We start from the raw sequence: 26,638 nt of genomic DNA on the forward strand, positions 1-26,638 counted from the left end.
TGAAGTGTATACGTGTTGAATTTATCCACGATAAAAAGATGTCACATGCGATATTGGTGTCTTCGTTGTTGATTGTCACCGTTCGATAATATATACGCACAAAACGCAACGTGGATTTATGCAATTCCGTATCCTCGTGGTGAGAGACAAAAAAAAATCGTGGACCTTGCCAATGAAAAGCGCACAGACGCGATGATGTTTGGCGCGTATTATGTAAAACGTATAAATCTGTCCTGTCATCTGTAATAAATCACCTGCCAAACGTTGCCAGCGAACACCTGCTTGCTATTGAAATTATTCGAATCGGAGCGCCACTTATCGCCGCGTATAATCGGATCTAACGGAGCGGAAGTACGCAACGCGCGAATACATTGATGCTGTTAATTTTCACACGAATGCTAAAACATGTGTTAGGAGTGCGTTGAGGATGTCCACTTGATTCGGATAACGATTGCTGGTATGATCAACCGGATTCAGAAAATGGTAATTAAGGATTACGATGCATTTGATTGAATATTCGCCATCACTTTTCTTTTACAACTCTCTTACAGCTTAATTTATGACGATTGTAAATCCTTTGACAGTTTCGGAACATATGCTTATCGTTATTGCTACTTTCGACGTTGCGACTAAAAATACTCGAGGAAGAGGCGAGTGTGATTAAAAAATAGGCTTTACAATATGTGTATATATTTTAGAAGAAAGTGAAATATATACATATACATAATATTTGTTGTATTAATGTAAAATTGTGTAATTTGAATGAAATTTTACGAATATTTGAAAACAATAAATTTTTACAACACAAACAAGTTCTGATTTCCAAAGAAAGTATATAAGTTTTTATATCGAAAAGAAATCACAGCGTCAATAATATATTTTGAAACGCATCCGAATCATTACTCGGATATCCGCCACTGCATGAAATGCATCGGCGTGAAACGCGCAGACCAATTTATCGACGCCAATAACCAAGCCGTCAAACAAATCGGATAAACTAGTGCGTGCGGTGTATGCGAAATCGCAAATCTCTTCGTCGCACAATTAATTAGCACGATTGCATAATCGTGTTACTAATCGCCGGCTAATTCTCGCGCGGACATAATTGCCGCGGCGCGACGTTGACGGGCGGCACTCTCGCACATCGACGATCATCGTCTCGCTTGTGCTTGTGCACGGCTCATCGTTGCAACGATCCATCGTAGGTAGGACGGAGAGGGGAAGAAGAATAGGGGAGCTTAACAGAATAGCATAATTCTGGAGCGATTAATTCCCGCAATATGCATCGGGCAATCGCATTGCGTGCGTCAAATCTGCACGCGCGACCAGTGCAGACGCATCGGAATGCATCTCTGGATGCATTCCGATATGTGCGTGCGTGTGTGTGTGTGAGAGAGAGAGAGAGAGAGAATGCCGCACGGATCCTTTCGCCTTCCGTATCGGATCCGTTTGCGCCAACAATGAACGCGCGATCGGAATGGCACGTACGCGGCTAGACGCATAATTGTGATGATGATCGCTTTCGTGCATTTTCTGTGAGGTCTTTAACCTCTACGTTACATCCGGCGAGTTGAGAAAGAATTTTCGATATCGATGGTTTTAAGAAGAATCGATTGCTGTATCTCTCATTTTTTAGGATTATCTTGCGATTTTTCTGATAAATCTTTTACGATGACAGCGATGTAAATCTGATTTATTATTGATATCAAGAAATTAATTAAATGCGCGCTTTTTTTAATTAGAGATAAATATTGATATCAATATGACACATCAATATTGATATCAACAATGGCGATGGCCTCTAACGTAGATATATATATACATTTTGATGTATTGTAATCTGTGTTGCATATCCAAAGGCACTTCGTTGAATCATATTGCTCGATTGTATCAAATGTAAACAGATCTCAACACGCTGACACATTTAGAGATGCGCAATAGGTTGCAGGACGAGAACGTGTTCGCCTGGCATATTATCCTACGGCTTACTTGGCTTCCGATCCGATTAAAATGGTTTTGCACGTTCCGGAGGATTGTGGATAATTACATTGCGCGATCGCGCGCGTGAAGGACCTTTACTGTTTGTTCTCCTGCAGGAAATCCATGTTACTTCATTAGATGTATAATCCTCTGGAAATCGTGTTAATCGTACACAAGTTTTCCATTCCGTTTCTACAGATTTAATTAATTCGCTTCTTGCTCGCGTGTTCGTATGACAATATATTTCGCGTTCTTATTTATTGTAAACAATTATTTAGATTCTTTACTCACGTTCATAAGAAATTACTGTATATGGAGAATTTTTCCGAATCCTTTTTTTCCTTTTTTTATTTTTAATGATGTATTTTTTTTAATTTAATTTAATTTAATTTTAATTTAATTTGATTTATTTTTCATGTACTTTGACGTGCAATTTAAAAGCGAAGAAGTCGCCGCTACTGATACGCGTGACCGACTTTTTTTAATTATCCCATCGTTACGGAATATTAATATAATATTTCGCACCGACACTGCCCAAAGTTAATTAGACGACGAGGTCTTTTAGAACACTCGACCGATAACGAGTTTCTTCGCCATCCAAACACCATGCCTCTCAGAATTTTTCACGTGTATCGATTTATAAACATCGACTTGTAACGAGATAAAATTTACATGAAATTAATGAATGAATAATTCGAAAATATCAATCTTGCGATATTCTGTTTAAGTTCATTTCAGATGAGCAGATCATTAAAAGATTATTTCAATTTTCTTCGAAGAGAGTGCACTGCAAACGTACTCTTTATCATTTAGCATTCTGTATATCGCGCAATGCAAATAATGTGTATCGCTTGGCGAAATATATATATGGAATAGTGTTTCGATCTATAACTGATGAAGACTTAAACGATCCTCTTTGTCTCCGCGTAACTAACCAACATCGATCGGGATGCTGCACAACCTAATCTATTCTCATGTGAGGCTCAAAATCAATTAACCGCTTTAACCTCTCCCTAAGGTAGAGGCTTAAGTTCCCCACGCAATTAGGATCTCCCACTTGGCGCTAGAGTAGACTGTTGTGCAACCTATATTCTCGCCAGAAGAGAAAATTTTCTTTTTATGAGATTTAATAAGATTTTTTTGTCACTTTGACAATATTGACAATTTAACAATTTTTTGTTAAAATTTTAACTTTGTTAACGATTTAAAAATTAATAAACAGTTTTTTTCGAACACGATGCGGATTTTTATAAAGCTTACACTTTTTAAAGATGCGAGGAATGAAAATAACGCAATGCGCACGCGTTTATGATTTCAGGTGAATGGCGATGATGACTGGGAGTACGAGGAGATCGTTTTGGAGCGGGGAGGGGCGGGTCTAGGTTTCAGTATCGCCGGCGGCACCGACAATCCGCATTACGGCAACGACACTGCAATTTACATCACTAAGCTCATACCGGGCGGCGCCGCGTCCGCGGATGGCCGCCTGCGTGTCAACGACACGATACTGCAGGTGAACGACGTGTCTGTCGTCGACGTACCGCATGCGGCCGCCGTAGATGCGCTCAAGCGGGCCGGCAACACCGTCAAACTGGTAAGCTTCACCCTCACAATCCCATTACGCATAATACGAACGCATGTACTCGCATTGTTGCATGCTTGCATCGTTCGTCCCATCGGCGAGTACACTTGCAAGCACTTAATCGATGATATATATCAATTGAAAGCTTCTATTACAGTAAGAAAAAAAATTAACATACACTATTTTGTTTTTGGGTTTTAGCTCTTCTAACTAAAAGTACCAAATAAAAATTCTAAAATCGATATAAAATCGCTGAAAGAAATTTATGGAAACATAGTGAAAGTGTTAAAAAAAAATAAAGATAGGAATGAAATTGATTACAAACATATAGAATAATGTAATATGAAAAAAATCTTGTTTCACTTTTTATAAGTAGTTATTTAAATATTATTTAATTACTTTTTCGTCAAAAGAAATCACATAGCAAAAAACTTTTGAACTTCAAGAACTCTCAATGTGGCATATAAATGAGCAACTGATGCATAAAATATGAACTTTTGATGGATAAACTAATTACGCGAATCAAGTTTTTATCAACTCTGATAAAGTGCTTTACTTAATTGAGAAATAGAAAGCTGAGAAATAGAGTTAAGAAATTTACAAGTAATTTGCAAGTACCTTGATATCTTTCCTCTACATGTTTATATCAATGTGCATGTGTATAAAAAAAACACATATATAAATATCTTCTATAAAAAACATTTTTTTCTAAAAAAATATATTTCTTCTAAAAAAATGTTTCTTTTAAATGTGTTTATATATATATATATATATATATAAATTGTTTAAAATTGCGATAATTTAAGATATACAAACATCTTTGTGATTCTCCCACACACACACACATTATGTATCTATTAAAAAATAAAGCACAGTCTCGATATTTTTAATTAACGATATATTATATCTATTAACGAGTATAATACGTAGGTTACAACATTGAAAGAAACAAATGCAATTTTCTAAAGATTAACGTTAACTTAACGCATTAGCCATATGCAAATGTCAAATCCGAATTTAATTGAATTGCACAGGCGTTAGAACGACGGCACATTATTACTACGATCGCATATCATATCGTATGCGCATCTCAAGTGCGCAGATTTAATTGTGCGACGAATGTGTTGGGAATAATTGAATTGCAAATGTTGTAATGCACGTGCTTTCTGCTGTTAAACTCGCCTTGCGTATGCATATTCAATTTCTGAATTATCTGCCGATAGTTAATAACCAAGTGCTAAATTAACCGTACATTAAGAGCGGACGTGTTATCAGTGTATTATTGCTGCTTATTTAATAAGATTGTATCATTTATCATATGTAAAGAAATATTTGCGATACTTTATATATATATTTATCGTTTTTATGTTATAATATCATTCATATAATTTTGCTTGTATTATCTTTGTGTGCTTTTTCGCAATTTTGTTTATCCCGAACTTTTTTCGTTCCGCTTTCTCGTCAAAGTGCCTACAATTTTTTTTTACCGATATCATCAATTTCACGGCGACATTTCGAGTCGCAGAAAGTTCCGCGGGATTGACGGCCTTTTCCCAATTCCATATTTGTCATAAAAACGCATCGAATATCTTCGGCTTACGCTTGAGAAAAGTCCCGAAGCGACGATCACTCACCCGGGCCTTTCGAGATTCCTGTAGCCTGGCAAAGTCGCCGAGGGATGAGGAAAAGTTTCGATGGGATCGTTCGTTACGCGCCTCTCGGATATACGTTAATGTCACCCTTCGATGAAAAAGAAAATTCCCCAGGTGAATTGTACTGCTGTAGCTTCCTTTTCGAGGAAAAAAAAAAAAAGAGTTGATGAGAGTTTGGCATAAAAATCTAAGATATCGAGCGTGTTCTTGTTTTATAAAAATTTTAATCAAAAATTTTTCTAAAATCTGTGAAATTTTATTTTTATTTTCGAAAAATTCAAGTGAAATAATATTGATGCTAATAAAATATTTCTCGAGAATAATGACTTTTTCAACGAACGCCAGAGATATCAGAGGCACCCGAGGATTTTCCGCGTGCTATTTAATTCTTCCAATCTGAAAACTATGAGAAAAGCATAAAAGCATTTTACGGCTAGAATATTCTAAATATTATTATTTTAGGTATAAAATCCGCTTTGCAGCTACTCCTCATTGCACGTAAACGCATCTTTAATGCAATAATATGGTCGTCGAAAATAAATCTGATTTTGTACATTCTGGGTTTATGAGTAATTTACAGTGAAATTTAATTTCATGTAAATTATTGTATCCAATTTTAAATAGTTTTTCAATATTTACAGTGGATATATGTATCGGAAAATTATTATAGAGATTGTAACTACATAAAATAATGAACGCTTAATTTACTCTACGTATAATATAATCTGTTAAATTAAATTATTTTTATATTTATAATGTAATCGTTTTATATATTTATAATATATTGTTTTATATATTATAAAATCAGATTATAAACGTAATGAAGAAATATTTTTCTTGTATTTCAATCCTAATAAATATTTTAATCGTTTGTATCATAATAAAATGTATCAATCGGTAATCTCATTTAGCAGTGCTTTCCCCGTGCAAAGTTTAATTAACGTACTGAACCATCTTAAACGGGGATATAAACGGGCCTTTAAGGAGAATTGCGTCGAACGGGAACAAATCCACTTTATAAATCTCACCAGGTAAACGAGAGTAGTTCGAATAGGTATACATCTCCGATCAGCTATCGAGCGGGCATTTAATTACGTGAATTCATTGTTACACCGGGAATGAAAGAGCGCGTGGAGCTTTTTTTTTAAACATTTCTCAAACGAAACGAGTATTGTGTTTAAGTCTAAAAACATTAAACTTTGCAAAATTTTCTCCTTTTCATCGGCGAGGCCGTGCTTAATTAATGTTATGTTGGCGCATCGATTTTCAGTATGTACGTCGACGGAGACACACTCAGCTAATGGAGATCGAGCTTATCAAGGGTAACAAGGGCCTCGGCTTCAGCATTGCCGGCGGTATCGGCAATCAGCATATACCGGGCGACAATGGGATTTACGTAACCAAAATCATGGACGGTGGTGCTGCTCAGGTAGACGGTCGTCTCGTTGTCGGTGACAAATTGGTGGCCGTCAGGAACGCTCTGGTGAGTAAATCTATCAAATAATTTGCTGCGAAAATTTGCGTTTTGTCGGAATATCAATATAGGTATTATATTTTGTTCGGTTCAAATTATGCATTGCAAAATACACGATACGTTGAATCGTGCAGCACAAACATGCCTCGTTTCAAGATAAATAGATTGAAATGTTGTAAGCTCGTTTATGTTTTGTTCGTTTTTCGCAGTTGAAGAACAACACATGCGTTTGTAGAAAAATAAAGTCGTGACCATTTTTCATTTTAAAAAAGCGACTGCAGGACCACCCTTTCATGTATGTGACATTCTTTTTTCTCTCTCTTTCTCTTTCTACTAAAAAGATAAATGTAGAGAGATATGAGTAAATAGATTGCGCTGCTTTCCAAATATCATGAGTAATTGATCGAGTTCCTTTCCCGCGATAACATCACTCGGTTCTGAAGATAAGGCGGATTACTTTATAATGACGCACGTGTCGCGCGCATTACATACATATATATATATATATATATATATATATATATATATATATATATAACTTTTTAGATTGCTGTCCAAAGAATGAGAATCAATAATACGTTGAGGCAGTAATATTTGTTTATATATAATATTTATTATATTATTTGAATAAAATATAAACCATGAGAAAGTATATTATATTACTATTTAGAAAATTTTTATGTCGAGAGTTTAATCAAATCCCAACTTGCTCTTAAAAAATCTCACCCTTATAATCTTTAAGAATTTTATAATAACAAGAAGAAATGGGGCTATGGCATGATGCTTTATTCTAAGGGGTCGCCAAAAATATCGAAAAAGTATTAAGATAACTTTGATTGCTTCAATAAAGTTTGATGATTCTATCAAGAATCTTTTACTTCGAAATACAGTTCAAAACAAAAATAAAAGCTGTTTTTGCTCCGAAAGCGTAAAAAATTTATATTTGCCATTGGAAAATACGCGCATATAAATCGCCATGAAAAAAGAAAACGTGAATTGTAGTATTTATGCTCGAACGAGTTTGAAAAGCATTTCGAGTTTTATAATTACTCTCGAAAACTTTGGACTTACGCGTGCTAAAACTAATTACTGTACGATCGATAATTACTTTGCCACGTGGAAGAATAAAACGGCGAGAAAGTTTCGGGACACTGTCGTAAACAGCTGATTGTGAACAAATTTTCATACCGAAAATTTAATTGCGCTCTGATAATCAACTCCCGAGATGCCTCTATCTATTAAAAATTTTACTTTTTTATGACCCGTGAAAAAACTTTGGATATGTTTTATTGGATTGCTAAAAATAACAAAAATATTTTTTAGCAATCCTACCGAATATGTCACATGTTTTTTCCATCTAATTATAAAATTTTAAAATCTGTAATGGAGAAATTTCTATTTTTTAGAGTAGATCAAAATTTCATTAAACTTTCGACATAGAAATTAAAAAAATTTTTTTTTTTTTTTCTTGAGATCGAGCAATAATGTAATTTCAAATTTGCTTTTTTAATTTTATTAAAGTTAAAAAAAATGTTTTATTCCAAGATTTTAACACTTTATTCTTTTATTTCTTATATTGATAAATTATTTTGCGAAAGATAAAAAATCTAATAAATTGCGCGTGAATAAGTTCGATGACAAAATTTCGCGAAGAAATGGAGGAATCGCTCGAATTTCATTTAATCGATAACCACCGATGGTTACCCTCGACGTGGCATGAAAAAGTTATAACTTTCAACACACTTTCGTTGTATAGAAAAAAAAAGAGAGAGAGGGAGAGCGTCTTTCGATCGATTTATGCGCACATTTTGCACTTCACGATAGTCATAAATCAAGCCAGCTGACTAGTTTGGCGATAGCTTTAATCGGCGCTTTTTTGGCGCGGCTCCCAAAAAGGGTGCCTTAAAGGTAGTGAAATCGTCGAAGCGAAAAATCGTAGACCAACGAAAGCTGCCGTTGGCTATATAACGCCAGTTGTATAACGCTGATGAAAGAGCTATCAATTACTTTGGCGGCGTCTTGGAAAATCGCTCTAATAGTAATCCGCTTTTCTTATCCGCACTTTAACCGTCGATTTTTTGGACAACGTGAATCGTTGTCGAATTTTTTCGATTCCAATTCATTAGATCACAATCTTATGTCTCTAAAAATTATTTTAAAAGTTTCTTATATAGTCATTGATATAATTATGGAAATATAGTTTTAAAATAGTTATATAATAATTATTCTCCTTAATCTTAATTTTTATTCTTTAATATATCACTAATGATGAATCATTAATAATGAAAATTAAATTCTATCATGATTAAAGTATACATATTTATTATCTATATACTTATTACATATATATATATATATATATATATATATATATATATATATATTTAATTTATATTTATATTTTAATATATTATATTATATTTAATATGTATATTATACATATATATTTATTTCTTTACTGTTTGCTGTTGAATTTAAAGCGTAACGCTATCAAATCAGATTAAAAATCCACTAGAGAGCATCACATTGCAGTTTTCGCGCTAATCGTCTTTTAATGCGTGTCAGCTCGGTAATAAATACGACCGATTGTCTTTAGTATCTCAAGAGAGACAATTGCGGTGAATGAAAAAGGAAGGAAAGGAGGAAAGAGATGAGAGAGAGGTTGACAGGGGAAATTGAACGGGAAAAATCAATTATCGAATGCTCACCGCACTGTGATCGAGTCGTTTGTGTACGTCATCCGTAGGCCAAGTTCGTATCTCAGAAACAGTTTCCTCTTTGCCGGTTTCTCGATAAACAAAACGGAAAAGTAGGGCATTTCTCAATGAATAATATCTATGCGAGAAATGAATAAATCGCGTGGAATTATTACGGATGCGAAGCGTAAATACAGAAATGTATCTTGTTCGTTACATTTTGTTCTTTTGATTTTTTTGCGACGTGATTTCACGAAGAAATAGACATGAATTTCTAATAATTTATTCTATATGTGAATATCGTTGACGACGCGTTGCTTTAAATTTCAATCTGCGGAAAAATAGATACTTGACAATGTTTTAAATAATTTCCTTTGTCCTTGATCATTAATGAATCAATGTTAAATGTACACGAACAAAGAAGAGCACATATCGCTCAAATCAAACCATGTTGGTTTCAGCAGGGCGATAAAAATCTGGAAAACGTGACACACGAAGAGGCCGTGGCGACCCTGAAGGCGACCCAAGATCGCGTTGTACTTTTGGTTGCCAAGCCGGAAAGTGGAATCGTACCTCCGCCTCCTCCTCCAATAGCAACGGACAATTCTCTTTCGCCTCAGCCACGTAAGTAGAAGAAAGATTTAATTTTTCATAAAATTTAAATACATTTCAGAGATTCCATTAAAATTAAATAGATCTTATAAATTAGATATGATACTTGAATTTATATTTTTTTAAATATTCTAATTTTATTCTCTCTCTTATAATAATATGTCATTTTGAAGACGGAATGATTTATAAATGCAAAGATGATTTCGTAAACTATCAACAATGTAAAGCCTGTGATTTTATTTTTTATTATCGATGATTTACGCCGAAGATTGTGCGATCGTATCGGATTTAACAACCGACATTCCGCACAAAATTGTAGCACTATCTCCGCCGTCACAATTGTATCTTTTGCTATCGTCTTTCCATCGCAAGGATCCGATTGAAATAATAATTACGGCTTTCTATTAATTATTCAGAGTCGCGCTTGAGCGACGCGTTGTAATTCAAATGAACTGCGACCCCCATCGCCGTGACTTCCCTGCCAACTGGAAAGGAACACGGACGAAGCTCCGGTTCTGCTTCTAAGGGGTGCGGAAATGAATTTTTGATCCGCGAGTCTTTTCCATCAGCCGGGTTTTACTCGACGATCGAGCCGTAACTTATTCATCGGCCTCGTAAAACGGAGCTCGTAAATTCGCCTCGAATCGCGCGCATTCCCGCGAATCGTCTTCTGTCACTTTTCCCGTTTATCGTGTGTGCTACGAATGCGGCGCACCACGCGTCTGAAATGTCCAATCGGAGAAATCTCGAGAGTGCAATGTTAAAATTCGATGCTGCAAGAAAACGCGCGGATGAAAAAGAGTTTCTAGCGTGGCTTGCAATTTAACGAAATACTATGCGGTGTTTGCACGCAAGACTGGCGAACGAATAGATTGATTACGAATGTAAGTTTTCTCTTTAATGTTCTTTTCACGAACGTTGAGAGAGAAAGATTACCTCTCGAAATATTAATGATAATTGTGGTGGGGCTTTTTTTATAGCGACTATATTTTCGTATTTCTATTCGAATGAAAAAAAAAAAAAAACACCAGTACATTTCACGAGTGGAAAAAGCGGTGAATTAATGCCGACTGAATTCAAATTGCCCCTTTAATGCCGCGGTAGATCGGTGCCCCGCGGGATTATCCGAATATTTGCTTTAATCTCCAAACGCAGTCGCGCGAGAGAGCGGTGAGCTTCCCAGAGAAGTCCCGACGCGAATAAACAAGCGCGCTTTAGATTGAGATCGCTATTTTCCACTTTACTATGTACTAACTGTTCTCCTTTTTTATACTATTGTATATAAAAAGACAATATATTTCGACAAAAAATTCGTCAAAATAACATAATATAATAACAAAATGGAATTGTATTATTATAATACAAAAATAAATAAAAATATTTTAGATTAGTATTTCCAGCTTTGTGTCCCTTTATTGAACCATCGAAAATATGATAACAATTTCTCTCAATGATAAGAATAAAAATTGTATAATTTAAAATTAACATATTTTTTACATAAATATATTTTTTTAATTAATACTGTCAACGACATAATCTATAGTTATGTTTTTTATTTCTTTTATCTTCATATATCTCGATATTAATTCTTACAATTATTATCATGAATGTATAATTTCTTTGCTTTTAGAAATATATTTTGTTTCATATATGTTTCAATAAATATTTTATATTTATTATAAAAAAAAAGGAATGACAATATGTCGGTTGATATGACAGTTCAAATTGTTTGGGCAAGTTCGATGTCAACAAAGTAATGATGCAAGCACCGTAGAGTCCGTAGACGAAATGTTTGTCGATATGATTTCGAGGCGTATCTTGTGTATATGAAGGAGGGGGGTTAAAAATAATAAACAAGAACGAACTTCTGTGTTAACAGGTAAGCAAAACGGCTCTGTGTCGGCGTTAGAGAACAGTACAGCAACGCTACCGTACTCTCAGGAATCACGCCACGCGTCTTCCCTCGCCCTGCACGGCACCGGAACACCGCGGGCCGTTTCCCAGGAAGACGTCTCACGGTGAGTCTCCCTTTTTTCTTGAGATTTCTTTACGAGGCACCATTCGCAATTCGATCATCCTTTCAGTGATTTTTTTTACGAAGATTGCGACGCGTTATGCCTTCTCTCTCGAAACGTAAAACAAAGCTCGTTCATCGATCACATTCGATACTTTCGGGCTGCATCGAGCTTTTGTTTCGCCAATTAACTCGTTTATTGTATAGCAGATTCGTTTTATATACTTTTTTTTTTGGATAATGTGTATGACTACACGGATTCAAAAATGTTAACATGTCAAATAGATCACTTATCTCATTGCATCGATCACTTAACGAACGTAATCGCGTGAGCCTCGTCGTGCTAATTTCTAAAATAAACCGGATAAAAACATGGATAAATCGCATGTATCGGATGGATGTTTTTGAAGGGTTGTTGAGCAGGGATCGTAGAATGAACGGCGAAGAGCTCGGACCGGTTTTCACGAACTAATTGCCGATGGATTAAGAGCTCGAATCCGGGCTCGACTGTGCCGTGAAAGTGGGATTGGTTCGGATACATTATGTACTTCCGCTACAGACTTACTCGTACCAGTTCGACTCCTCTTATTGACTCGTCTATTTGCCATTAACCTTTCTCGTACGTTATCGCGCGCACAAGGCTCCGATATTGTCATATACCCAGAATTGCTCGGGTTAAGGGCACTGTTGGACATCGCGTAAATGGAATAGAATATTGGATGAAGCGCGAACCAAGTTAGAGATGCGATGCGGCAACGCCCGATGTTTCATTATATTTTCATGAATCTCAGCCGTTTGATTTTACTTTTTATTTTTTTTCTGGATTTTTTGCATCGTATTAAATATTCATTGTTTTCGGGTTGGTTTTGTCCAAGTTTTATATATTTTATTTATATCTTTTTATATTAGATATTTATAATTAACAAATAAGCAAGTGCTGAGCAGTGATCGGCAAAAATGCTATTTTTGACAATATTTTTAATTATTATTATTAAATAATCAAAAATAAAAAATTATTTGATAGTTTATTATTTTTGTCATGTTAATAATAAATTAAAAAATACTTCTTATTTTTCAAAAAATTAATAATTAGGAAAAAGAAATTACTCACTACTTAAAAATTGATAATACGTCAGAAGAAAATTTCTAATTATGTAAAAAATTAGTATTTAAGCGAAAATGAATTAATATTTAGTAAAAAATTAATGATTAGTAAAATTAAATTATTAATTATTTTAATAATTAAGAATTAAATTTTACTAATTTTAAAGTAATAAGTAATTCTTTTTTGTCTTATTATTAATTTTTCATGTAATTAATAATTACTTTGTGATTAATTACTAATTTACAGAGTCGTACAAATTTAATTTATTTCAATTTTTTTGAATAATTAAAAAATGAAAAATAAATATTACTTTTTTATCGATCACTAGTGTTAAGATCTATTTATTCATTTTTATTGTTGTCAATTATTAACAAATTCTGAAGATACATAAAGGCTACAGTTTCGGCGTGCAATATTTCTTACATTCTTGAAATATTATATAATATTAAATTGTGAATATACAATTTTATATATAAATGGTTTACAAACTGTGACTTGATCTTTAAATTAAAAGAGTATTTTGAAATGCGAGCGAGATTTTGATTCTATATACAAAGTACATAACAAATTCAATCTAATTTAATGTAATTTAATCTTCCATTTGCTACTCAAAGAACTTCTTGGCGCAAGTGGAATCTTCGTTCAGCAGGACGTATAAAAAGTTCGACTTTGATCGAGAGAAAGGGATGAGGTGACGCGCGAGATAGAATTAATTGCGTTCTTGGCTACTCTGCTAGAGTCAGTTCGTAATTAAACATTACCATGAATGGAATACTTCATTAAGCCGGCCGCAAAAAAAAGTTTCGCGCACCTGTGCGTTGCTGATCCGCTACATTTGTTTCCTTTCCGAATGTGAACTCTCTCGCGGTATTTCCTGAATATACATTCATTTGAATCCCAAAACAACAAACCGCGCTCGTTTACTAGTTAATGATTCTGCGCGATAACGTCTATTAAGTGCCCCAATTTTCAGAGATCAAAGCGTTTGTCATTATTTACACGTGTCGTTTGCGTAACGCGGAATTCAGCAAGTTCAAAGGACAACGACATTAAAATTGTATAAAAACATATATAAATATATAATAATACATATATAAATGATATATACGAGGACAAGATTCACGTTTTTTCACCCGCGAAATTTTAGTTGCCAATTAAAAACTTCGATGACTTCGATTCGGACATTTAATTGCATTCAATCAATGTTTCGCCGTCAAAAAAAAAAAAATCTTTTTTTTTTTAATTGTTCTGTCATTTCAAAATTCATGTTATGAAAAAAAAAAACAATTACACGCACACAGAGAGAGAGAAATATCGTGAAGAAAACAAAGGTCGCTCGGTGACCTATTTATTTTTATTCCTTTAATTAGAACAATTCCGGGTGTTAATTGACGTACTCGTTTTTGTTTTTCGCAGTTTTGTTTGGCGCATGCGTTGCGTTGGGCTCCCCCGGATAAATGTTTTGCTCGTTTTTTTGTCTGTATGATTCATCGGGCTTGTCTCGTCTACTATATCGCGCCAATTGCGAAATATAAATGCATTTTTATCGTACGGTATTCAATGTCCCTAAGAATAATTAACTCGATTAACTCGAACATATATGTGTGAGGCTATCATTCTGAATTTATTTATTCAGTTCAATATTTCATCATTTTTGGTATGATTGACAATGGTCAAACTTTTGTCGAATCTACTTTGTAGTCATATTTTCTGATATAATTACGAATTTTCGCTCAAAGAATTCATTCGACACTTTTTTTCAAGATTTATTTGGTCTTTAAATCTTTTTAATAGTATAATTTTTAAAACGGGATTAAAGATATAATTTTTAAAATGTGATTAAAGATGTTGAGATTAAAGTGCGATACGTGCAATTCCCTGCGATGCAATTTAATGATCACAATAGGCACACGCAAATGGACATATTCGGGTATGCATGTAGCGGCATGCGCACAGCTGCATCTCCGAAATGCGGGCCAAGGTCGCATCTGGTCCGGGTCACGAGCGAGTTACCGGATCCGACCAATCTCGCTTACGTGATGCGGTATCCTCTTCGTATCGATCCAAATGCGTCTCACTGCATCCTCGCCAGATACCGCCGAATTCTGGCCATCATACTGGACGATGCCGAATACGATGGGTGCACTTTTATTATCTTATATCAGTGAAGAAATTTAAATTGTGATATTTATGGGTTAATTTTAAAGGAGAATGGAAGAAACATTCTGTGATTCGATTAAATAACTGGCAATACTTGTTTTTTGCAATGTTATACATTTTATAATCTGTTACGTTATGAGTGAATTCTTTCTTAGTTTTGTGGGTTTAACAAACTTTCTGAGAAAAAGAGACTATCGCTTTTCCGGATTACTCTTTTCGCGACGCTCTCGAGCAACTTATCACGAGTGCATTGTTTGCTAGCTTTTGATGGTCGGCAGAAAATTCCTCTTTTCATTCGGCACATTTTACCGCCCTCTCGTACGTCGAGACAAATTTAATTTCTTCTGCTCTTGTCCCGCCGGACGTCCTGACTGGAGATGTCCGGTCCAGAACAGGAGAACTCGCAAAAACCGCAGGCTCTTAGACAATGTATCAAGTGCAAAATAAACGAAAAAGTTACTCGGCAATTTTGCATCCAGCTAGATATATCAATTGTATACAAAAACTTTACAAATTATGTATATTTTCTTAATACGAGATAATTATCATTGTGGATAATATTAACGTCAAAAGATCAGAAAAGATTATCTTTCTTTTATGAATGATTTGAATCTTATCGCTATCAATTTTCCCTGACATTTCATACTTTTTTAATTAACAATATCTTTTTGTCTTTATTTATATTGTAAATTCTTCTATATTTTCCGAGTTTTTTTTCCATTTTTCTATCTTTTTCAAATTTTCTGTAATATATATTTTTCAAAAATTATTTTATTTTATAATACACATTAAAATATACATATGTTCTCTTCTACTTTATTTCATTTTATTGTACTTTATTTTATATCTTAGTGTTAGAAGAAAGAGATTTGTTTCTTAAAATTTTTTTCACTCCGTTTTTAATTGCTTTACAGCAAATTGTAGTTCATCATAAAAATATATATTGTCATTATAGAGAATTTCCGTAGAACAATGCGATAATCGTTTCTAATACTTTAACGAACTTTTCAAAGAGCTTCTCGCGAACCTTGCACTTTGCAATTGCGTGGCAATGTTAAACAAAAGCGTGTGTAGCGAGAATTAAGAACACTTTCACGTCGAATAGTTTCCAAGGTTGCGGAAGCAGTGCTTTTGCATCAAAGAATAATGGATTCCCCGGCGCGAGTTGATCTGGCAAAGCGGTGGTACTAACCGGGAATCCACGAACTTCCTGAGAAATTTTTCCCTTTTCTCTTCCCTTTCTCTTTCCTCGGTGCGACACCGACAATCGTTGCATTGTTCGGGACTTCCTAGGCTTCTGCGCATTTCCCATACTTATTTTTGATCTAATCTATGCATGTCTAAAACGCGAATACCTCCGGCTTTTAATTCGCGAATACCTTTCTTTATTCGAGGATAAAGATAAATGTTATTTGTGTTCTTTTTCGTTTATTTTTTCATTATTTGTTTGAATCAAATACTAGATATTAAATCGATTTTCATGAATCATTTGCTTAACATTCGCCCTATGAATTTACTGAATAATATAATAGAAAAATTATATTACAGTTTATTTTTCTGAATATTTTCTTCTCATTCCAACATTTTGTTATTTTAATATTACAGTGTTAAAAAACATATAGAGATAAAATAATTTTTTTTTTTTTGTTAAAGTTGACGTGCATGCTTTTCTGTAATTAGATCAACAATAGAATCCTTCTTTATGGTAGACCGTCCACATTGTAACTAAAATAAATCCGTTGCATAGCACGCATAATGCATATGCCTTTGGACCGTGCCATCTGCAGCGAAATATGCGCTTGCTACCGCGCAACGGGTGCATTTGCACAGATTGTTTAATTTACACTCCGCGACCCAATTCTGGACCATTCTGTATAATGTATCGTTTGTTGCGGCACGATCTCTGGAGGGTTGTTGTCTAGAAAACGTGGCGTTATGAGGCGTGCTTAATAAAAGCCATAGAAATTTAGACGATAAACATTGCTTAAGATTATAGCAATTAAACTATGAAAGAAAAATGCCGTTTTTTCTTTTAATTTTATTACATTCAGAAATTAAAGCATTTACATTTTGTATTTTATTTAATAGATTTAAAAAAAAAAATAAAAAAACTATACGAGAAAGACGAAAAAAAGAAAAAAAGAAAATTTCTAATATATTGCAAAACAATTGCTACAATCGCAGCTCCGTGATTGTACCCCTTATATGAGTAACAATATCGCGCGAAAAGAAAATACATCAAAATACTTATCGATCGTGATTGGTCAAAAGATGCGGTCTATCGCGATTTGTCGCGAGTTTCGCTGATATAACTGTTTCCCGAGAGCTGGCTAGAGATCGATGGTTAACGAGCCAGCCGCCGAAAGTGCCTGCGCAGAAACGATATCTGTAACCAACGAGACGTACGGACTCGCGATCATCGAATCCACGGACCAATAAGTCTTCTAGTGGTGGCGGCAGCGTGATAACGCTGGCTCAGCCGTCTTGATGTCGTCGCGACGCTACCCCAGACGCCGTCATCAAAATAAGGATAGAAATTGTCGGCCGCGATCGACTATACCCGGTGTCGTTTAGCGGCGTTCGCTTTCGCGATCCGGCAAGATTTCGCGTATCATAGTCATGTCAGCGCACGCTTTTCAACATCGCCGAGTCAGCGCGATATTGTTCCTCTCTATTCCTTACTGTCGTTTCATCGATCCGGAGGCAAAGTAAAGATTTGACCGTGGCTTAACCCCCCGAAAACGATTTTACTTGTCATTTGCAAGATAAAGAAACAATTCGGAGAGACAAAGAATATAAAAAGATAGTGAAGGGGAGACAATACACAAAACTTTCTTTGTTTGCAATTTTTTATTACTAGCGTTTTCAAAAATATTTTACATAGAAATAGATTAACAGAAATAAACAATATATCTGTATCTCGAATAATAAAAACTTTCATCTTCTTCATTAAAAAAGTATAATATTTTTAATTTGGAATTGTCAGTTATTCTCCTGTTCATTAAAAATTAAAATTTATGAAATTCTGTTAATTATAACAGAATTTTTTAATCGATTAAATCTTGGATAAGCGTAAAGACTGGGAAGACTGAGTGAAATTCTTTTTTTTATTAAATGACATTTTCGCATGTATAAGATCGGGAATATCGTTGGAACTATTTAATGATGCACTTCTTATATCGTACGTAAAGTTTCTCATTAAAGAAAAAGTCGGCGATGAATAGCGAACTTCATTAACCGGAAATTATGTGAGAAATATAAGAGGAGAGAATATGACATGCGCGCGCGGTCGGATACATCACGATACAAAAAAATCGCGGAAAATCAAAAAGCGTCACGAGAAAATATAGAGTGTTTTCCGCGACGATAACTTCACTACAAAACGTCCGGTCGAAGGGTTTGAATTTTATGAACCCGTCGTTGTACATGACGAAAATTTCCTGATTTAATTTCATGCGATGCGCGAGGCACTTTTCGCCGAAGTTACGTCCGGACGAATTCAACGCTCGCAGCGAGTTGATCGTAAAACTCGATATCCGAAGACAGAGTGAAGTGATGGACGTAGGGACGGACGTAGCAGACAGGGTTTAGGGATAAAATGAAACGTGTCATCGCGGAGCTAAAAACCAGGGAAAATGGATTCCGGAAACCAATTAAACTTACACGAACCTAAAGCTGCTCCGCAACCCTTCTTCGATACCTCACACGCCCTTTCTCCTGTCCCTGTCAAACCCTTTCGTCGCCGTCAGAATCCCGATAGACGGAGAAGGATGAGCTCCAATTTATTTTGCGTTTATCTTGGAAAGTTCGTTTAAGTGAACTTTACCGTGAATCAATTTCCGTATTTTTGCATGATGCATGTAATAATCTTTTTTTCTTATTGGAGACAATTATTGACTCTCTGATATGCACATATGATCCACTTTTTACCTTATTTACAATTTAGAATATTAACTATTTTTATGGAAATAAAAATAAGGTAAATAGATTAAATATGTGTTGGCTAATTTTAGTAAAAATTAGTAAAAAATTTTAAATGAGAATGTTTAAGCTAATACAATTTGTTAATTATTGATGTTTGAGTTGATAAAATGATCTTAGTACTCGCGACATATGGTCTGGTAACTGTATCGACGAATCTCAAAAACATAAATATTGTTTGTTTATGACTTTGAGGTTATTAACATACGGAGTTTTTTTAATTCCGTCACTCGTCAATTTTTGGTCGAAAAAGACCTCAGTTAAAGTCGAAACTAGTTTTGTTATCAAAAGCAAGTGGAAAAATATTACGAATGATATACTGTAAGTATTCTATTTCGCGAATATTAATATTACCTCTCCTCCCTTCTCATTATGTCGTTATCCAAATATTAGTAACTAATGGTTTTTTTAATAAAAATTTAAATATTTTCACTTAACCTTTATAGTATCTGCGCTGCAATCTATTAAATATATAGAGAAAAAAATAAAAATGTTAATATAAATATAAATATAAATATAAATTGATATCTCTAATTAGTTATTTGTACAACCAGAAAATTATGACACTATACAAAAAATATTCTTTTTTCAAAGTATATGAGAAGATATATGTACATATATTAGGTGATTAATAATTATATAAATAAATTAATTTTGTAAAGTGGATTATTATTTAAATCATAGATGTGGATAGTATTAATTTGTGGATACTAATGAGCAATGGTTATTATTAATATGTATTAATATAATTCAATTCATTTCATATAAATTATGAGATTACGCTATTAGGAAACAAATAAAATATAATATATAATGTAACGTTGATATAATTAATTACAATTGAAAATTAAGGTATATAATGACAATTATATATAACTTATAGATTATATTCGAAGTCTTCGAGAATTTTAGATTTGCAATATTAGTCTTATACTTTATGTTTCCTTCGAATATTCCGCGTTGTCATCTCCTCTCTACGAGAACAAAAATTAGTTCATTTATCTTTTCGTCCTGCCTATTATAACGTCGCTCTTTCCGCATCATCCGTCGTTTAGCTCCAAGGCTGATCCTCGCAAGGACCGATATCCTGTCATATTATTTCGACGTGTTCCTTTTGCACCTTTCCTCGAGCTGGATGAGAAGCATGTCAGTTTCGCAGAAAGCTCGCAATTAAATTTTTCACCGAGGAGTACGATTAATCCGAAAGTTCATCACCTTTTTCCCACAAACTCATACGCGTTTCGCGCACACACGTTGCGAGAGCTTCGAAAAGAAAACAAGTGCTTGACGTTATTAATGATCGTTTTTTCGTGAAATGTGGACATCGCGAATTAATCAAAATCATTCTGTTGTCGCGCCCGGCGACAAAATTGGGGCGAGATGGTCCGACTTTTTCGTTTTAAGGTCACTCTAAGAAACTTGATTGATGATTTTTCTGGGAAATGCCAGGATCGAATCGTTACGTACAAATTATTTTTTACAATAATCTTGATTGACCCTCTTCCAAAAACGCGAAAGATACTCGATTTTTCCCTCGTAATTTGAGGTCAATTATTGATTTTATTTACGGTTTTATTTTATTCTATAATATTTTTTGGAATTTGAATGGGGCAAATTAAACAAAATGACAATAAATCCCTTTTTGTGAATAAATTTTTGTTTGAATGAAATCGATTTTTCATGCAATTTTTTTTTTGAAAACAGAATTATGCTTTTATTTTAATTTGTGATATTGCGAACAAGGCATGACAATTTTTAAATATTAATTTATTAAAGGACATAAAATTCCAAACAGATCACGGATATTATCGGCGATCTTTCTGACACTCATAAAATGAAAGTTTTACCGCGAAGAAGTCTTATTTCACAAACGTTAAAAAGGTTTTTTTGTAATTGTTTGCAGAAGCGCGTCGCGAATTCTCTATCTCTATCATCTATTTTCAGATTAATAAGATAAAAGACAGAAAGAAAGAAATAATCTTATTATTGTAGAAATTTATTTTTTACTGGTTGTTTTATACTTTCTATTTGTGAAGGCTAATGAGAAATGATTATTATTAATTTGTATTAGTATAATTTAATATATAATTGCGGGATTATGCGATTAATAAAAAACGAATAAAAAATAATGTAATATTGATATAATTAGTTACAATTGAAAATTAAATCATATAATGACAATTATGTAGAGTATATTCAAAATCTTGGAGAATTTTAGATTCGAGAATTTTATATTTGTCTTATTACTTTGTTTCTCCCGAATATTCCTTACGCTATCATCTTTTTTCCACGGAAACAAAAATTATCATTTATTTATCTTTTTGTCTCTATATCATGAGCCATAATAAATTATATATATATATATATATTGTGAGCATTAACATCCTAATTTCCGTAGCCAAAAATCCCGACCATGCTATCACGCGAAATCTCCGATCTATCTATCTTCAGTTACATATCCTGTCTCGAGAAATCGTACAGTACGTGCTGGCGAGTGCGGAATCGCGTTAGGCGAGTTTATCACAGTGCTCAAAAGATGCTTTTAGAGGACACTACCGAGAGAGACCGGAGCCAAGTTGGCGAAATCTGACGACGGATTTCACCTGAAGACGCGTGTTAAGCCGAAACTGCTCGCGCCGTTCTCTCGTCCAGCGAGCCTTGTACGTTCATTAGGCAAGTTTGCGACATTTTCGGTTGGAAGCGACAGTCGGCGAGCCTATCCTAGAGTAACGTACTCTTCGCTGGTCGGAAATTCGCGGGACACGGGACATTCTCTCGCGGAGATTTAGCAAATGCTCGGTGATCCACTTATCCCCATTGTTGAATAATATCTGTTGTTAGTTGCCGTCGACTGTTTGTGTTAGTAAATTTATCGACTCGGTAAACTCCAAGTCCGGATTTGTCAATCTCGCGATGGTACGGGACGAAGTTACAGCGGGATGTAAGTGTCGTTAGGGTTTACCCGAAGATGATAAATGTCTCAAGCATGTATCTTTCATCGTTATTGAAGACACAATTGTTAATTAAGCGGCGATTGAACGTAAATTGATGAATAAATCGATAAATGAAAACTGATATATCTAGGGCGTTTTACATAAAAGACGAAAAGTTTAACAATTATATATAAAATCCAACTTTATACAATCGTATTTTTGAGAAATTTATATGAGACGAGATAAACAATTAATTTTTTTAATCGATGATACATGTTTATGTCTTTATAAATATGTATTATTATTAATGATTAGTAGCCATCTTATCAGTGATTTAAATTTTGCCAGAAACTGCGTGATCACCACAAATATACTTATATATTAAATATATATATTAACGATTAAAATAATATCTTTTTGCTACTTAATTTCTTTATCGCGCAAAGTCAAATAAAAAACGCGAACTTCGCGGATCAAAATCGCTGAGCGAATGACTACAATTAAAATGTATCAATCGCGTGACATCGCAAAGTTATGCAATGTGGTCGACAAAATGTCATAATTCTCTCGCGTACTAACGTAAATTATTGACATCGCGCGGCAACGAAGTTACGACATAAGCCGACAAGACGGCAGAGCGTTACGTTGGAGCGATCTCTTCGATGCTCGCGTATATGTATGTGTGTGTGTGTGTGTGTGTGTGTGTGTGTGTGTGTGTGTGTGTGTGTGTGTGTGTGTCGTACGTGCTTGCGTGCATTCGCGGGCAACAATACGGGAAGGGCGGTTGCGCAACCACACCGCCAGTTATGCGATTAATGTGCGCGCCATTATGTCAAAGTGTGTCACCAAGTGCATACGGAGATCGGGAGCGTTTCTGGGACAAAGATGATACCGTTAAGCGAAGTGATGAACAATAAGCTACGAAGCGTCGATTGTTTATCGTTCCTCTTATTGTTACCGCATTTCGCGTATCAGCAGTTTCTTGATGTAGTGCGTCCGACGTCTATCTGCGAGCTTTATCTATTGTACTATTTCCCCGGCGATGATTCGGAGATGATTTTTTCATAGCGAAAGCTTCATCACGCTCTTTCTCTCGTCTTTCGCTCTTTTCTCAATCTTTTTTTTTTTCTCATTCTCATAATTTTTTGATAAAACAGTCTAATAATTAGATTTCACGCACGTGTACATTTTTCACACAACTAAGGCTTTTAAGATAGATTGCATACATGCTAGAATTTTGCAAAATGTAATTTTATGTCGAATATTAGTAATTTCGTGATATTTGAACGCTTGTTAGAATATGTACTCGTGGAAAGACAAAGCATATCTTTTTCGCTACGAATTTCTTGTTATTTTACTCCACCACCTATTCGTTGAATTATAAATATCGACGATATATTTTTTTTTTGACAAAAAAAAATATAAAAACATGTAGAAATTAATGATACGATTATTATTATAATGAAATTAAATTCCCTAATTAATTAACTTATTTTTCTAATTTTTATAATTAATATTATTTTTCTTCTTTCTCTTTTTTTGTGAACTGGGATAATTTTTTCTAATTTATTTATTAGTACATCCATTAGCAAATTGTCTTTTGGAGGTAATCAGCTTAACGAGAGTGCAATTCATTTTCTTATTGTTAGACTTTAACTATATTTTACAATATTAATTTTATACACAGATATATGCCTGTGCATACATATGCATGGAAGAAAATGTACTGTAAATTATATTGTTAAAAAAAATACAACACACACATAAATCTGATTACACAAGGCAGAAATAACGATATTATCGAACTTAAGCGAGAAAACTATGACGAATAACGATTTCTATCAAGCTTACTAATAGGATGACTCAGTGGTTTACTGATTCATCCCGCAAATCCGTGTCAGTTTGAGCATTGTCAAGCGAGAAACCGCAAATATAATTTATGTTAATTATGTTCCCATTTAATTTGAATATAATTTATTTATTAAGTTAAGAGAGAAATAAGCATAAGGTAAAAACTTACGATGAAACTTAGTTAAAATATGAAATTAGTATAAGCGATTATAATAAAAATTAAACGCTTTATGTACGGCTGTGTAATTTATGAACTTATCTTAAGATTAGATTGCTGGCATAATTAAGAATCGATAGTCTTATAATTCGATGATGGAACGAGAATCGAATCGTCATTAACGATTGCTCGACGTTCCGAATATCCGCTAATGACTCACTGGATGAAATCACGGTGTGAATGGCATAAATTTTCGCATTCCAGCGATGCGAAAGAGAATCTCAATCAAATTACGAGGGATTGAGCTACCAATATTTTACAATATACAACAGATGTATGGAAACGCGAAAAATGAAAATTTTGAAAAAATGGAAATGAAATTTTCACTATAACATTATAATACACGGAATATATCGTAATTTTTTTTTATTGAAACATAGATGATTATATTACGTATAATTAAATATAAATCTCTAAACGAGGTAATCTCTCCGAATATCACTGTAAAAGTAATTTATTACAGATAATTAATGAGAATGTAATCGATGCTGAATATACGGTGCAATTTAACATACATAACTTGCTCGCGTAATGTGATCGTTACTTTTTTTATGAGTCATCATTAAATTACTCTGTAGCCCGCGTTCGATTCGCAAATGGTTGCGATAAATTCTTCGCAAAATCGTCAATTCAAAAATGTCGCGTTGCAAACACGACTTTCGCACAACATTTTTTTTGAATTTATCGTATTTTCGTTCCTTTGCGTCTTATGAAAAACAACAAATGCGCACAATTCTTTCCAACAATCGTTTTGCTTTTTTTTCTTATATTGCGATTTTAAAGGAGAAATTTAAGGAAATATGTTTATAATTCAGTTTTGACATACTTACATTGTGATAATCGCAATTTGCACGATTAATTAAACAATGAAATAAATTGAATTTAAGCCCGCAAATATAATTGTCTGTCAAATATAAATTTACATTTTATACATATATATAATACATTTATATAAATTAAATACTATAGCCTATATTATAGGTATAGCTCGTAGAGAAAACGAACTAGGTATATATGCCTTCATTAATATATATATAATAAATAAATATTTCTTAGGGAACATATCGGAATGCTGTACCATTCTTAAAACTTTATCATAGATATTATTTGAGCTTTGCATTAGAAACCGCATTTCATCGTCATCATTGCGCTTGCTGACGTCCTGTCAATATCGATACATATGCACGATATATACGGATGTACACAATGACCAATAATATGTCAGAGTATCACATATCATTATGTTATAACAGACATAAAGTGTAAAGTTTTCAATCTTATCCGACTGTCGCGTCAAATCGATCCTCTTCCAATTACGAGGCTATCGTTAACCTTTTTCAATTTTTTCCTAATTTCGCGAAAGTAAAAATACACGCGGCAAGAAATCAATGGATGAACGATGACTTATCTCGATGTCACGATCAGATTTCGTTATAATTTTTTTTTTTTTATATAATTATCTTTATATATATAATGCAATTTAAATTATACTATATAAATGTATAGATTATGTATAGTTAAAATAGTAATCTCTCTCTTTTAAATAATAATTCATATATTGCTGATTTTCAAAGATTTCTGACTCATAACGAATTATGATTATTATTATTATTTTTATTAAATCTAATTTGTTTTTGAGGGATCGTTAATATCACAAAATTTAAATCGTAAAGCGAAAGAATACACATACGTCTTTCACATCGTGTGTCGTCAAAATCTTTGATGACACTATTCTTTTTTTATCAAATTAAACTCTGGCCGTAAAATTTCGACGTTGCCGAAGCGCATTTGGCCGGAAATGCAATAACCGGTCGTGGGATCTCGTCTCTCGAAAAAGGGAGCCTTCGATGAAGGCAAACATCTATGGAGAGGAGAGAGAGAGAGAGAGAGAGAGAGAGAGAGAGAGAGAGAGAGAGAGAGAGAGAGAGAGAGAGAGAGAGAGAGAGAGAGATGGGAGCGCGGTGTATTCTGCACGTGTTGCATTCGTAATCGAGTAGCCTCGTCCCTCCACTCCTCTTTTCTCCTCTCTGTCTCACTACCGTGTCGGAATCGTGAGTCAGAAAACAGTGGCGTGAACGACGTAGAGGAAAGGAAGGGTTCCTCTTCTTCGGCCCCGACATCACTACCTCGACACTTTTCACGATACGTTCTTGCGTCGTGCGCGGTCTACGCGTTCTAACGTGTTTATCGCGCCTCTTGCAGCCGGCAAGTTTACGCCTCATGCAACGTGCAAGTGCATAAAGACGAGTTTATTGTGGCGAGAGGAGAGACAGGGTGACTCGATTAGTTCTCCGTTCGCAACTGATACATAAGTGAGTTACTGTGATAACGATCGTATCTTACTCGCGAGCGACTTGAGCATACGCGATAGGGATATATTC

General features: G+C 34.3%; 1 protein-coding gene across 13 annotated transcripts in view; it reads left to right on the forward strand.

Annotated features, from left to right (window-relative positions):
• LOC126859014 (disks large 1 tumor suppressor protein) overlaps positions 1 to 26,638 on the forward strand; it is a 236,832-nt gene that overhangs the window by 164,179 nt on the left and 46,015 nt on the right. For 10 of the 13 annotated variants that reach the window (XM_050609873.1, XM_050609875.1, XM_050609876.1 and 7 more), the window contains 4 exons: positions 3,299 to 3,574; positions 6,485 to 6,697; positions 9,846 to 10,008; positions 11,876 to 12,014. In XM_050609873.1, coding sequence (XP_050465830.1) covers positions 3,299 to 3,574; positions 6,485 to 6,697; positions 9,846 to 10,008; positions 11,876 to 12,014 — 791 coding nt within the window. The remainder of the gene's footprint in view (positions 1 to 3,298; positions 3,575 to 6,484; positions 6,698 to 9,845; positions 10,009 to 11,875; positions 12,015 to 26,638) is intronic. The other 3 variants (XM_050609874.1, XM_050609885.1, XM_050609886.1) reach the window with 1 other exon arrangement.

The sequence above is a fragment of the Cataglyphis hispanica genome, chromosome 2, assembly GCF_021464435.1.
Source record: "Cataglyphis hispanica isolate Lineage 1 chromosome 2, ULB_Chis1_1.0, whole genome shotgun sequence".
Classification (NCBI taxonomy): Eukaryota; Metazoa; Arthropoda; class Insecta; order Hymenoptera; family Formicidae; genus Cataglyphis; species Cataglyphis hispanica.